General features: G+C 34.2%; 4 protein-coding genes across 9 annotated transcripts; 1 reads left to right on the plus strand and 3 right to left on the minus strand.

The window, feature by feature from the left end:
- Positions 1 to 146: 146 nt before the first annotated feature.
- LOC109852316 (growth arrest-specific protein 8) lies at positions 147 to 3,824 on the minus strand. Its single transcript, XM_020423357.1, has 8 exons — positions 3,339 to 3,824; positions 2,848 to 3,065; positions 2,517 to 2,778; positions 2,148 to 2,408; positions 1,873 to 2,040; positions 1,651 to 1,737; positions 1,356 to 1,565; positions 147 to 1,266 (listed from the first exon to the last, which is right to left on the minus strand). Exons 1-8 carry the CDS (start codon positions 3,339 to 3,341, stop codon positions 1,051 to 1,053), a joined length of 1,425 nt encoding a protein of 474 aa, XP_020278946.1. The 5' UTR covers positions 3,342 to 3,824; the 3' UTR covers positions 147 to 1,050.
- Positions 3,825 to 3,838: 14 nt separating this feature from the next.
- Positions 3,839 to 9,226, minus strand: LOC109852323 (pantothenate kinase 3). Of its 6 annotated transcripts, none has more exons than XM_020423379.1 (10): positions 8,851 to 9,226; positions 7,204 to 7,399; positions 6,522 to 6,700; positions 6,140 to 6,313; positions 5,887 to 6,054; positions 5,697 to 5,773; positions 5,432 to 5,608; positions 5,216 to 5,351; positions 5,022 to 5,135; positions 3,839 to 4,917 (listed from the first exon to the last, which is right to left on the minus strand). In XM_020423379.1, the coding sequence occupies exons 2-10, from the start codon at positions 7,343 to 7,345 to the stop codon at positions 4,873 to 4,875; spliced, it is 1,212 nt and encodes a 403-aa protein (XP_020278968.1). In that variant the 5' UTR covers positions 7,346 to 7,399; positions 8,851 to 9,226; the 3' UTR covers positions 3,839 to 4,872. The 6 variants fall into 6 exon arrangements, with proteins under 6 accessions (XP_020278968.1, XP_020278966.1, XP_020278965.1 ...); XM_020423377.1 differs by lacking the exon at positions 8,851 to 9,226 and adding an exon at positions 8,327 to 8,806; XM_020423376.1 differs by lacking the exon at positions 8,851 to 9,226 and adding an exon at positions 8,172 to 8,806.
- Positions 9,227 to 10,073: 847 nt separating this feature from the next.
- Positions 10,074 to 12,861, plus strand: LOC109852320 (protein RFT1 homolog). Its single transcript, XM_020423367.1, has 8 exons — positions 10,074 to 10,460; positions 10,669 to 10,871; positions 11,010 to 11,196; positions 11,281 to 11,565; positions 11,627 to 11,758; positions 11,827 to 11,958; positions 12,080 to 12,580; positions 12,679 to 12,861. The coding sequence occupies exons 1-8, from the start codon at positions 10,401 to 10,403 to the stop codon at positions 12,835 to 12,837; spliced, it is 1,659 nt and encodes a 552-aa protein (XP_020278956.1). The 5' UTR covers positions 10,074 to 10,400; the 3' UTR covers positions 12,838 to 12,861.
- On the minus strand, positions 12,845 to 13,899 carry LOC109852326 (ragulator complex protein LAMTOR5 homolog). Its single transcript, XM_020423382.1, has 4 exons — positions 13,703 to 13,899; positions 13,536 to 13,597; positions 13,345 to 13,459; positions 12,845 to 13,233 (listed from the first exon to the last, which is right to left on the minus strand). The coding sequence occupies exons 1-4, from the start codon at positions 13,735 to 13,737 to the stop codon at positions 13,170 to 13,172; spliced, it is 276 nt and encodes a 91-aa protein (XP_020278971.1). The 5' UTR covers positions 13,738 to 13,899; the 3' UTR covers positions 12,845 to 13,169.
- Between the last annotated feature and the right edge of the window lie 377 nt (positions 13,900 to 14,276).

Here is a 14,276-nt window from a genome sequence, read left to right on the forward strand (position 1 = left end):
TATATACATCTATATATATATTATAAAATTATATCTATACAAAGCGTTGTACGATATATTTACAAATCTCTGTGGTGAGCAAACGATAAATTATTTCTTCACTTAATCGTTAAGTATATATGTATATTACGAAAGAAAGAGAAAAGTTTGCAAATTATCTGCTACGCACGAGAGAAAGAAAAAGAGAGAGACACCCGAGCGAGGAAGTATTTTACATAAAAAGTCGGTACTTAAAATTAACCATGTGACCTGATGTATTTGACCTATAGTGTTTTACAAGCTAGACTAGTCAGTGTGTCTATATCTATATATGTATATATATATGTGTATATATATGTGTATATATATATATATATATATACATAAATATAAATATATATATATATATATATTTATATTTATATATATGTCAACATCTAAACATGAATGTATCTTCAATGTATTTGTGCCTGCCAGTTGTTAGATCTGCTGCGAAAATGTAACGCGGAGACAAGTTGTGCTGATTTCAACGAAAACGGAATTACCGATGGGAATTGTGTGCACAATATCATGATTTCTCATTGTCATGTGACGTAAATTGCGCAACAAGAGATAATTAGATCAGAAAGCGAGACAAATGAGAACTGTGCGAAATTATTGAGACTATACAACTTTCAGGCATCGATATGATCTACTCTGTACATTCTCTGTGATAATTTTATGTAATTTTTGAGAACATAACGCGATATGCTGAAAATGTATTCGTGTTTTACAAAATAAAAGTACTATGTGTCAAAATAGATTCTACATGTCGATTATATTAACACATTTTGAAATGTTTTAGGTTTCCGAAGGAATATCGCTGCGCACACATGCATCAAAAATACACTTGTGAAACATTTGCACGCGTAAATGCATGTAATTATCGAGCTTATCGAAATCTTTGATCTTGGCAAAAGGTAAACAATTATTGACGTCAGTGCGAGTTTTTCAATGAGACAGAATATCTTCACCAAATCATACAAATCGATTGTGTATAATACTGCAATAATATAATTGTTGTAAAATGCGTTACCGATTTGCGGTAACGAGACCAGCCGGACCTAAACCCAATTTCGCGCCGGCTACTTTCATCCTTAACGGCTGAAATCCAAGTTCAGCTTTAGGAATTCCGTATTCCTGCAATTTACTCTCATAAGTCGTTAATAAGTCATCGTGCGCCTTGCAAACTTTCGCCAATTCATATTGTAGCTCTTGTATGGCAGCGTTTTTTCTATTGAGCAAATCCTATGAAAGAAAGAATTTTCTTCTATAATGTTATTCTATTTGTGAATAATTCAATTTTAGTGCGACAAAAAATCGTGTTCTATGCGCACCTCCAATTTCTTATTTACACTAACCACCGCCGTCGGATCCAATTGGGCAGCTGCCAACACTTCGCTGATTTGCGCTTCACGTTGCTCCAGTACTTCCGACAACTTTTCCAGTTTTTTTTCCAAAAGTACATTCTTCAAACCTGTTTTCTGTTGTAGATCGAAAATCGCCGAAACGAATCTGGAATGTAACTCGTCTCTTTCGGATTGACACTGAAAAGAGACAACGTCACGTGTGAATTGATAAACTTTTTATATTCCAAGCGAAATGATATATTTTATTGTTTAAATATTTTACTTTTTCGAAACGCAGTTCGAGAACTTCGTTTTCCCATTTTAAATTTTCCAAGTCCTTTGTCACCGCGGACAGTCTTCGTTTTGTATTCTGTAATATCAAAGTAATTTTGAGAGGTAATTATGTGCTTTTTAATTTATATTTTTTATAAAGTTGAGGCGATTAATTTTTTTTATATTTTCATTTTTAAACACAACATCATTTTATTTTCATATATATACTGACGGCTAGACACTGTTTGTCTTTTTCATAATTTGAAAGTTGACGGGTAAGCTCGGCCACTATTTCCTGCGTGGCTTTTAAATCACTCGAATACTTTTTATTTTCCGTTGTCAGTTCTCGCGTTTGTTTCTTCATACGTTCCTCGCTACTTCTCATTGCTTCCATTTGTTCCTGTTGTAGAAAATGTTGACTTAAGCGTTGCATTAATTTGTGTTTTTCTTTCTATTATTATTTAAGATCCTGTAATTGAGTATCACGCAAAATTTTACAGAGTTTACCTTCATGCTTTTAATCAACGATAAATTATTAAGTGTAATATCGTTGTAATAAGTTTTCATTTCGGCAAATGCATTCTCGTGATTTTTTATGAGATCCGCGACCTGCGCGGTTTTTCGCTCCTCCACTTCTGTCATTTCCATACGATGCTTTAGTATCAGGGATTCGTACTGAGTGGTTAATTTTTGTTCATACTTTTGCTCCATTTCCATCGCTTCAGATTCGAATTTTTTCATCATATTCTGCATTTCTTCCGAATGTTTCTATTTTTTACATAAAGAAGAAGCAATTATTTGCATTAAACTTTTGTAAAGTTAACTTCAATAAATTTGAGAGAGTAAGCAATTATAGTCTGCACACAAGCATCTTACCAGCTTCAACGCGCGGATCACACCCACGTGCGCTAGTTCCTGCTCTTTCTGCAGCTTTTTTAATTCTATCTTATCTCTGATAAGCTCGTTTTCTTGAGCATTGTGGTCGTCTTGCGCCAATTTGAGCGCAACTAGATGATCAGCCTTATTTTCGGACAAATTGTTCTGATGCTCGTGCATCAAATGTTTCACTTTTTGTTTATATAACTTAAGTTCGGCCTCGTGCTTCTCCGCCAATTCCTCTTTTTCACGTTCTTTGTTTCTGTGTGTGAAATAAATTTTACGAACACGTGGTTAAAGTGTTTACTTTGACCACGTGTGTATATATTACCTGATTGCGGCACGCGCTTCGTCGAGCTGATGCCTCGTGATTTCCCAAAAAGTGCGCAGCTTATCTCTTTCCAGTTGAAAGAAATTTCGTTCTTCACGTTCGCGTTCCATTTCTTCTAAAATTTTGTGAGCATATATCTCTAATTGTTCTCTGTTCATTTTTGTTGTATCCACTCCCTCAACGGTATCCACCGCTTTTCCTTTTGCTTTCTTGGGACCCTTTTGTTAATTTTGCATTGTTAATAATTCAAAGAAAACACAATAGCTTGTAAAATCGAAAAGAGGAGGACAGAATAAAAGCGAATATATTTATGTGGTGTGTTTATATTTATACAATATTTCAGTTAAAGTGATATTTTTTTGGCAATTAAAATAATCGTAATTAAATCATCAGGAAAAATAAAATAAAAGAAAATAAAAGTAAGGAAATTCTTGAAAAATTCTTTTTCTTATATATTTTTTCAGGTTAATACCTGAAATTAGCTAACTTACCATTTTTATTGATGCACCAAATAAAACGCGTAAAAAACGTTTTACTTTTTTTAAAAATTATAGAAAATTTAACGTAATAATTGTAACAATAGCGACGCTGTTATAAAAATCTATAATTTCGCGTGAGTGTCTTTACAACTCGGTTAACGTGACATTTAAGAGCAGCATTGTGTTTTGTAAGATCGTTGCTAAGTAACCGTACTTTGCACAGACAGACGGGGACTCTCTTGACACTCAAATTACATAGGACTGCAATTTTTTTAAACAGAAGTGTACACGGAATGTGTTAGCACAGCATTGAACTTAATTTATCAGTTTCGATTCAAAGGACAGAAAAATACACTGTTGTATAGCAAACTGGCATTTTATTTAGCAGAAGTTAAAAAGTTTTTTGGCATCTATACAGAAATTAGCTATTTGTTTTCTATAAAGGATGTGTGCTAATATCAAATTAATCGAAATATTACAAATAACGTATCCAAAGTTTTATTATATATATAATTGTCACATTTTAAATAGGTAAAAAAATAGAAGATACACATTAGACAACATTCTCGAGAAATACATGTAATATGTATCTTCTTTACAATGAATATTTAATGATATATATTTTCGCGTTCGTTTCTTTTTATATCATGTATATAGTCATCATGCTTCGCAAAATTAGAATATGGATTTGCATTTTTTTGTTATCTAAAGTATTTTCTAATGCAAATCCTTCTCACAGAAGCAATGTTAAACGATGTAAAAAAAATTTTTCGTTCTTTGCTCATCAACTGCTACCACATGTAAATAAACGGTTTGGCAAACATTCCGTTAATACTTGATTAAAAAACTTCTCATATTATACGAAATGTCTGTGTAACATATATAGAATAATAATACGGCAACAAAATTACAAATATTAACAATTGGTGCGCGCGCCAAGGACTTTTTGTAAGTGTTGTTTATTTTTTAGTCAATTATATAAAATTTACGAAAAGATGTGCAAGTGTAATATCGATCACGGTCATTAATGTACATAAAAATCTGTGCATCCGTAGAAAAATTTTTTACGATATAAATTATGAGGTAGAGAACTAGTCTATTTACGGCATGTAACGAACATCGGGAGAAGAGGCAGCCCTTAATCCTTATGTGGATTTGGTCCACTTATAACGTGTCATGCTACATATTTGTGCTCATATAATCGAACAGTGATATCAAAATAAGGTAAGACAAAAAGAAAAAAAACATATATGTATATATATCCCCACACACAACCACTTTTTCCTACACATAAACACTGTGTGTAATAAATTATAGATTAACTTACTTAATCATATTTTCGCGAAGTTCTTGTTCTTCGTCGTATCATTAAACGATTACTCAGTAGAAATTCCCGAATAAAAAGAAATGTAACAAAAATATTTTTATATCGTAACGATCTCTTCTTCACATACTGGAAAATTCATACTGTAGATGATGTGGTCACATGGAATGCTGCATGTTGCGTAACTGTTCTTCTCAACATCTTTTGTTATATTTAGCTCGATTAGCCGTTGTATTGTAACAGGCAACCCACCGCACCGAAATATCCCTAAAATTAGAAAAGAAATGCATTTATATGTTTGAAAAATTTACTTCTTTTGTTTTTACAGAAAAATATCTCGGAACACACAAGTTGACGGATTCTTTTCTTACTTCGTGTTCCAAAAACAGAGCTTTCAAGGTTCCTTTAGACCAGTAATCCATTGCATAGGCCAGTAATTTCATTGATATGGGATTCACTCTGAGAAAATTTCCAGCAAATACAACCTAAAGATGAAACTTGTTACAGACTCTGTGATCAGCTTAAACATTTTTACCAAAATTTGTGTGTACGTATGTATTCTTACTCTCTCAATTTTTTCATTAAGAGCGCACATGCGCGCGATCGAGCCGATATTATTTGTGATGGTAACAAGCGTTGCACGTGCTAGATCTTCTTTCGTAACAGCGTTTCTACGTTCTTTGGAATTCATTTGTCCAAAACTGGGAAAAAACAAAACAACGATTTAGAACTACATTTATATTTTTCTTCGAAGAGCGGCGATTGATAATTGCGAGTTTACCTGCTCGCTACTAGATCTCCGGGAAGATCGAAGGGACCGTAATCGCCGCCGTATATATCCCTGACCAACTTATCTACTTTTGTGTTATCGCCGCCTGTTGCCAACTCTATTGCCTCCTCGAAGGTGGTGCAACCAGTAAGTAAACAACACAGTCCCAAGAAAGTACCACCTCCTAAACTATAAAATACAAAGTTGTACATTACGTTAGCACTTAAAACGAGTATATTCACTCGACGCGCAATACAACACACACGTGCTCACTTACCTCGTTCCAGATATTCTCTTGAAGTTTTCTGGTCCATATACACCTAATATGCTCACTCCGGAGCCTATGTTAACAAGCTATAGATAATATAACCGTTAGAAAACTCATTAGAAGTTCATTAAAAGTTGCTAAAGATTTTTGAGAAAAGTTGAGAAAGATAAAGAAAAAACTATGTATACGATATTCTTACCAAGAACGGATATGGTTCGGAAAAATCGTAAGGTACTTTTTGACATTTGCTGTCGTCGGTGGGATTTGACCAATAATAGCACTCACGTGGATTGGTGGTTTCTATGTAGAGCATTCCACGTATCAAGCTATACAATTCATCGAATTTGGCTAAACTCATATTTACTTCCTGTCAGAGAAGTTCCATTACTGAAGCATGAGGTAATTAATATCGCAATGATAATTAAAAAGATAGGATGTATGTAAGACAGTACCTTTTTAAAATTCTCCTCGAACTTGAAGGCACCACCGCCTGTGGCACACACGGTGGTCACAAGATTCGCCATGCCCTTTGACTTTGCTAGCGCTAAAAAATTTTTCATTTCGCTTGTGGGAAATCTAATAAAATGTAACGTTCCTCTTCTACCTCTAATACAAACATTATCCATCTGAAATAGTTAACGGGTTGCATCAAATTACGTATTAGAGATTAAAGATAGAAACTTTTTAATGTCAAATTCTAATTCAAATTTTTTATTTTAATAGTTTTATCGCAATCATACATGGACTTTACGATAAGTACTTAGGGATAAATTTATATAAAAAGATGTAAATTTACATGAAAATTAAATGAAATGTAATTTTAACAATGCTTACTTGCAAATGAGTATCGCGATGGCCAGTTTTCCCGTATGCTGAATTCTTAGTTAGATAACGACGAATATTTTTTAACGTTTCTATTTCTGCATCTGCTTCATCTCTTGTAATGTCCTTTGGTTCAAAGTATACTAATTTAGATAATGTGCCACCAATATCCATCCCAAACCAAGGCATTGCTGTAATAAACAACTGTATGACCAATATTTTGTGCAATTTGTGCGCACAGTAATAAATGTCGAAAATTCTAAAATATCTATTGTTACAAATTAGCGATAAAAACAATCCTGCAGAATTAAATAGTGAAATTAAACATTGGTAATAAAAAATAAGGCTAATGCGCTTTTCGTGCAGGATAATGCGTGTGTATAACAAAATGGAAAGCTATTTGTTTTTTTTTAGTGTTAAATTAATTGCACAAATATAATATTCAAGCAAAGTAAATACATTTCTATTACAAGCATGTATTAATGTACAAATATCTAATCTGTTTAATCAACTAGCTTGCTTAAATATTCTAAGATATTTTCAAGTGCAAAAAATTAGTGATCTAAAGAATTTTTTTTTCTGAAAAACAAGTATGGCAATATTACACAAGTAACATCAGATATTATAATAATTAACATAATGTGTATATAACAAAAAATATACATATAAAAATTGGCAATCTAAGCACACATACAATCCATTGACTCACAAGGAGATGAATGATTTCTCAGTTCTTTGGCCATGGTATCACCAGCAGAATATCCATTAGATGTCTCCATATTTTTTGGAATAGTATTATTGTTAGTATTATTATTTTTGTGACTTAATGGGCTCATTGCTTAGACTCAAATGACTCGCTGTAGCTCTCGCTTATACAAATAATTTTTTCGCTGCAAAAAGTAAGTTGAATTTATTATGAATAAAAAATTCATAGAGAATATATTAAATATTATACTACGTATATAACAAAGGTTTTTTGCTTTGTGATTGCATTTGAAAATTATGAAATTTACTTGCACAATAAGATGTTTTGTATTATTTCTCTTAGTAAAAAGATAACAATTTTTTTACAAACGCATTTAGATGGTTCTATGCAAAAATATTTAAGCTGGTAGAATATGGAAATTTTTGTTTTAGCAATTCAGAATAAAATTATCTTTAATCAATGTCAAAGAGCGATTTTCATTTACACGCGCATCATAAAGAGATACAAACGCATTGACGTCACATAATATTATGTGCAAATTTTTGCTTCTCGTCACATAACACTGTATAATTTTTTGTCACTTTTCAATAATTTTTACATCACAGTCACAAAAATACAAGTAACGTATAGCTCTAATATAACAACTTGTGTTCAAATCATTCGTGTAAACAAAACTGTCTCTCTGTGGTACATGTGTAGCTTGTCTTGCTATTTTCAAATGACAATAATTTTCAATAACTTTTATCTCATAAACGTAGTCATTATTCTAAATTAACATTTTTTAACTTTGCTCCGTGAAATGTAATAAAAGTAAATTTTGATGATCACATGCGTGCATATAGACGCGTTTTTCAACGCGCACACGTTGTGTCTTACTAGTTTTGAATGACAACACACAAAATCACGTTGTCTTACATAAGCGAGTGGGTAAATGTCTAATTAACCCTTTAACTTGCCCGCCTTTTATTGACATCGCTCCCGTTTCGTGTAGTTATAACTTTGTCCGCATCGCATTACTGACAAGAGCCAGTACACAAGAAGCACATGTGCGTATTATATTATACCGATATCTCAATTCGTGCGGCTATATCTCTTTATTGTAGGAACTAACGATAGGATAATCGACGTGTGGGCGACTGTCCTCGACCTCGAGCGTCGCTTGTCTAGCAGAAGTAATGTCCACCGCGCGAAGAACCGACGATGGCGTGACACGTCTTCCACGCCAGATCGGAGTGACACTCATTAGAAAAAAAAAACGAAAGATCTCGCGCAAACGACACCGGCAATGGTCAAGTCACACGTCTGTCTTGAGCGAGTCCCTCGACACTCAAGACGCACCTCATCCAATCAACCCGCACCGTTCGCGACTGTCCGCGACCGACTGCGAATCTCGCGCATTAACTAGCTAATATTCTATACTACCTACTAACGGAGTCGAAAAAATCGCGACTCACGACACTTGCGCGACAGATATTGGTGCATGTGCACAACAGCTAGCGTCACCTGATGTATCAAACGTCAGTAGCGTACGTAGTTCGGCGCAACAAAGAGGTATTTCTCATTTAATGCTATCCAAGAAAAACATCCAGACATGGGTAATAAAAAAAAATTTAAAGAAAAAAAGATAATAATCACCTATAATCGCTCGGAGACTCTTAATGAAAATTTTCTATACTGGAACGTCCGAACATCACCAATGTGCGACCAAGCTGCCTCGAAGACAAGACCGTACTGAATCCTTCGACGGAAACTCTCTCCGTTCGTAAAAACAGTTTTCTATCATATCAAGATCGTGCCGATCGTGGCGTTTTGATTTACAAGACAGAAAGAAATACTGATATAAAATAAAAAGTCTCAGAGAGAATTTCTACGTACTCTTCTTATGGGTTTTAGCAGTGGACTCTTTAATTCTTTTTTGAGCGAATTAGTTCTCAGAGATTATGTATCGGAAGAATAATAAAACTATAGCAAAACAAATATGTAAACATGCGTGTGGAAGTTTTCAGAACTGAATTTGAAAAAAAAAGAGACTGAAGAGCGCTAATAAAAAATATATTTAATAATATATTGTGATTTTTACTAGAAGTTTTCTTTAGATTAAAGAAAAATTCTAGTTTATTGTAATTATAAACTCTGCATAAACCTAGCCCAAAATTTTTTATATGTAATAAATTTGGTGTAAAATATGTACATATACGTCACACGTACACAAGATCAACACGTGATGAGTTCTTACGCATGCGTAGAAAAAAATACGGAAATAGCAACCGGTACGATATATCCGCAATATTTCTCATGTATTATATTAATTAATTATACTATACTAGAAGATCGACTGACAATTTGCACACAGTATCGTACAAATTATATCTTGGCGAAGCCGATGATTGTTCAACAAATGAAATTCGTGACGACGAGATGGCTGTTGCGCGGCACAAAGTGTCGACCGTCAAAAATCTATCGCTTATGTATTCAGCAAACGCGGAAGATCCATGCGGTGCACTTTGGAATGCATTAATTCCGCTGTATAATGTGACACATTAAAGCCCAATGCATTATAAAACTATTAAAACTATATTAGTACAGTTAATATATATTAAATACATTAAATTTAAATTAAATTCAAATTTACATTTAACATATTAAGTAAAAGATAGCAAATTAATAATATATATTAAAAATAATACATAAAGTGTTATTGATAATAAAGAAAAACTTAAAAAATATGAATATGTGTAAGATTTGATTTTCATTTACAGTTTGAAAATGCGTGGAAAATGCAACCGTAGCGCAGCTCCAAAGAATAGGGTATTTTCTTTTGCCTATTCACTATAGTTTTCTCGCAAAATAAAACTATATCGCTAGTATAGATCATAACACCCACGTTTGTGAAAAATCGATCCAACGAAAGATGCCGTTACGTCACATGACACAAAAATGTCATCAGTCGGATCGAAATAGTTATCGTCTCGTTATTTCGCTGTGACGGAATAAATGTTGTGCGTCCGAAACGCATCGGCTACACGCATGTTACACGAATGAAATCGAGGAGGAGAAATGATACAGGCGAATGTTGGTCTGAGTTTCCTCGAGATTATCACCCCGCCTAACCTTAAATTTCATTGATCTTTCGGCGGCAATCTTGAAATATTTTAATGTCTTCTGTGCTAATCGCAGTCTGAAAAATGCCACCGAACGTTCTGAAGAGCAGCTTAGAAAATGCTTCTTTCAACATTGTATTTCAGGTATGTGCCAATTGACTCTTCTTCTCACCAGACTTGTAAATGACATATCTAGTTGCTGTGTTTTTCTACAATTGACGAATCTAATCTTTATCTCGCAGTCTCTGTGTTCAAGAGACGAGTTTTTGAGAAGAATAACTAATCAAAAACAATTTTTTCGTTTTTGCATTGTCATAAGTGTATAGAAATTTTTAAAAGACATTTCTTTCAGATATTCTGTCGCTGTGTCACATTTGTCTTGAATGCATTTGTTGTCCGGCATGTGGGCCAAGCAATCTTAGGTGTCATTAATGTGAGATTATTGCTGTTGGAATCTATGATTTTATTTTTATCAAGAGAGCCATTTATGAAAGCATGTCTAACTAACACTGCAGAGCATAATTGGGCTCAAGTTGTAAATCTTCTCTGGCTAACGTTAGTTTCTTCGCTATTTTGTCATTATTTATATTCTATTTTAGAACTAATTTTAGTTCTATCTACTATAATTAGTTTGATATTGATCTGACAAAATTAAGATATGTATATATATATATATATAATTTTTTTTTTTAGAGTGCCTATATGTGTTGTAATGTCTTTTCTATTTGGATACATCTGGTTGTTCTTGTTATCCACCACAGAAGCATTACCACCATACTACACATTTGCAGTTTGGACGGTTGGACTGTCGTGTATCATAGAATTATCTTCCTTAATCGCTCAATTAGTTGCAAGCGCATTTCTATTTGTTAGACTTAAAGTAAGCAGATAGAAAAGATATATACTTAATAATTCTAACAAAATATAAATGTCATACTATTATCTACGCTTTTTCTCTTCCCAGGTAATTCTAGACACGATCATGATTGCTATTCGCACTTTGACATTTGTACCCCTAATCCTGTATTATCCGGAGAATGCATTGCTTGCGTTCAGCATAGCTCAACTCGTCGCAGCGGTATTTTATACAACTAGTCACTACGTGTACTTCCACTATTACATCAATAAGTTGAACAAGTGCACACCGAAGCGCAGAATGTCTCTGAAGGGCAGCAGCGACGAGTACGTGGAAAGAGAATTTCCTTTTCGATCTGTGAAGGATTTTCTACCCGGCCAATTGGAAAATAATGTAGGTTTAAATACAAACTATACCGTTATCGTTGTTTTTAAGAACAACAGTTATTTCGTAGGATCCGTATCTCGATAGAAAGCTGACCGTTCTCACGTGGAGCTTCTTTAGGCAAGGAATATTGAAGCAAATTTTGACAGAAGGCGAAAGATTAATTATGACCATTATGCCAGTGTTGACATTCACAGAACAGGTATAACGTCAATATGTATGGAATATATATTTTCAGGAAATTTATTTATTTATTTTTTGTTTTTAAAGGGTATTTATGAGGTTGTCAACAACCTGGGTTCGCTTGCTGCTAGATTTATCTTTCGTCCAATCGAAGATAGCGGATATTTCTACTTTACGCAGATGGTGAAAAGAGACAAAGCGTTAATCGATCAGGATCCGGTGAGAGTCATCTTTCAATTTTATCAAAAACAAAGAAAAATACGGATTGTGTCGATTTTTCTTTAGCGAAAATATTGACAGATTATCTCGGAATTTATATAGTAAAAACTGATATTTTCAGATGAAGGTACAGGAGAGCGTAAACGTGCTAACGCACTTGTGTTCCGTCGTCATGTCTATCGGTCTGATTGTTTTAGTATTCGGTCAATCGTACTCGAGCACGTTGCTGTGGTTGTACGGCGGCTCAAAGTTGACCTTACCGTTACCCGTCCTTCTGCTGAGAGCGCATTGTCTTGCTGTGTTATTGTTAGGCATCAATGGTGTGACCGAGTGCTACACCAACGCAACAGCCGATAGCACAACGATAAACAAGAGCAATCTGATTATGGTCTACGAGTCTATCGCGTTTTTGGGCGCGTCGTATCTGTTTGCCACCTGGTTCGGCCCGGTTGGCTTTATCCTGGGCAATTGCGTGAACATGACCCTAAGAATCATTCACTCATCATTGTTTATCAACAAAAGGCATCGAGACACGATTTATCGGCCGCTGGACGGATTGATTCCGAAGCCGGTCTTTTCCGCATCTCTGATCATCGCAGCGTTCATCACCACCTTGTCACATGTAATATAATATGTTTGCCGAAATAGTTTCTCGCATACGTTTGTATTGACATTAAGAATGTTATTGATGCTAACATTTAATTTCTTTTTTTTTTTTAGGCTTCCTTATTTCCGGATAAAAAAGGATTGCATCTACTGATCGGTGTAATTATGTTTGTAATTGTACTTGGGTCGTGGAAATACGAGAATAATGAATTGATCAGGCTCGCCACGAACAAGTGGCACGAGAGAAAAAGAAAACAGAGGAAGAGTGATTGACCTTAAATGTGTTTATGTTGTTATTTTATGATTTATGTGTAAATTAAAATTACAAATTTCTTTGCGACGCGAGAGACATGATCCATTGCGGGAGTTCTTGTGTAAATGTTATTAAAAGATGATAATATATAAATATTATTTTCTACAATCTTACAGCCACAATATAAAACAATTCCTACACACGGCACAAGAGTAATAATCATTCATTAATATTACAACTATAATAAAAATCATAAATTTTACACCTATAAATAATAGAAAATTTTCATATAAACATCTTATTTTAAGGATATAAGTCAGCTTCTGTTGTGTTATATACAACAATAATTTTCTCAAGTTGATACATCTTTATATATAGCGCCAACTACAGGATCTTTTCGACGTATGATACATTGTCTGAAATTAATTTAGAATCTGCATGTATTAATATTTGACATAACGTTAACGTTTTTAGATTTATAATAGCACAGTTTTGATTTTTTTTTTTTTGTTGTACATTTAACTCACTTGTTATCATTTTGGAGCGATATGATAGGTATTTCAGATCTAGGCTCTAGTTTTGCAACTTGATCGGCTATGGCTGCTATCACACCAGCACTGTCACTCGATGCATTACCTTTAACTGACGAAACATGAACATGTGAATTTTACATGTCTGTTTACATTCCTTAGTGTTTATATTTTTGGAAACTTCTTACCTCCCAAACAGAGACCAGCATGATCTGCCAAGATGCAGCCAATAATGCCTTCCTCGTTGTATCTGTATACAGAACAGGATGACAATACGTGTGATATGTAAATTTTTATTGTTGCGGGCAATTAAAACTATCGGAACACTTAACCTATAAGAGATTCGAAAACTTACGCGTCGTCCAGTGTCTTCTCCAGATTTCGTTCCATTCTCAATAGCGTTCGTGAAATCGAATAACGCGCAATCGGTCGATGTCAAATTAACGTTTCGTTATCGAAAAAAAAAAATATTTATGCACAGGCCGAAACTCGTTATCGCACGAGCGCCCCGTTTGAAGTTCACGACGGAGGATCACGCCACGATTGCGCGATGTATCGCAAACATCGCAACACGTGACCGATTTGACGGTTCTTTTATATACCGAGCGTCATTAATGAAACATTTATTTTGTATGTACGTACCGATTGATTTGTGTCGAACTTTGGTCTTTTTTCCCCGTCATAATACAAACCTTTGTCGCGACAAGAGCATTGTGCAAACGTTATAAATTATGTATAAATGTTGAATTAATTCACGAGAAATCATATTACATAACGCAATCTTATCATGATACAATGTTTTACTGTCTCACCCGCCGACTATCTGCGGCGGCTCGGAAAATGTGCAGATTTATATTTGTTTATTGTATCACAATATTTTATTTTGCCTAAAGCATGTTATTTTAAGCATAACGTTCATGTTTTCAAAA

This window comes from Pseudomyrmex gracilis, unplaced genomic scaffold (genome assembly GCF_002006095.1).
Source record: "Pseudomyrmex gracilis isolate BER0280 unplaced genomic scaffold, ASM200609v1 scaffold_27, whole genome shotgun sequence".
Lineage (NCBI taxonomy): Eukaryota > Metazoa > Arthropoda > Insecta > Hymenoptera > Formicidae > Pseudomyrmex > Pseudomyrmex gracilis.

Excerpts from the sequence above, each read along its gene's own strand:
- LOC109852316 (XM_020423357.1), bottom strand. Across the intron at positions 2,779-2,847 it reads GAAGCGCGTGCCGCAATCAG|AAACAAAGAACGTGAAAAAG; the intron begins GTAATATATACA and ends TTTCACACACAG. Across the intron at positions 1,267-1,355 it reads GTGTAAATAAGAAATTGGAG|GATTTGCTCAATAGAAAAAA; the intron begins GTGCGCATAGAA and ends TTTCTTTCATAG.
- LOC109852323 (XM_020423379.1), bottom strand. The coding sequence starts at position 7,345 with ATGAGCCCATTAAGTCACAAAAATAATAATACTAACAATAATACTATT. Across the intron at positions 5,774-5,886 it reads CCGAACCATATCCGTTCTTG|CTTGTTAACATAGGCTCCGG; the intron begins GTAAGAATATCG and ends TATTATCTATAG. Across the intron at positions 5,352-5,431 it reads GGAGATCTAGTAGCGAGCAG|TTTTGGACAAATGAATTCCA; the intron begins GTAAACTCGCAA and ends GTTTTTTCCCAG.
- LOC109852320 (XM_020423367.1), top strand. The coding sequence starts at position 10,401 with ATGCCACCGAACGTTCTGAAGAGCAGCTTAGAAAATGCTTCTTTCAAC. Across the intron at positions 10,461-10,668 it reads CTTTCAACATTGTATTTCAG|ATATTCTGTCGCTGTGTCAC; the intron begins GTATGTGCCAAT and ends CATTTCTTTCAG. Across the intron at positions 11,759-11,826 it reads TGTTGACATTCACAGAACAG|GGTATTTATGAGGTTGTCAA; the intron begins GTATAACGTCAA and ends TTGTTTTTAAAG.
- LOC109852326 (XM_020423382.1), bottom strand. The coding sequence starts at position 13,737 with ATGGAACGAAATCTGGAGAAGACACTGGACGACGC. Across the intron at positions 13,598-13,702 it reads GAGAAGACACTGGACGACGC|ATACAACGAGGAAGGCATTA; the intron begins GTAAGTTTTCGA and ends TTCTGTATACAG. Across the intron at positions 13,460-13,535 it reads TGCTGGTCTCTGTTTGGGAG|TTAAAGGTAATGCATCGAGT; the intron begins GTAAGAAGTTTC and ends ATGTTTCGTCAG.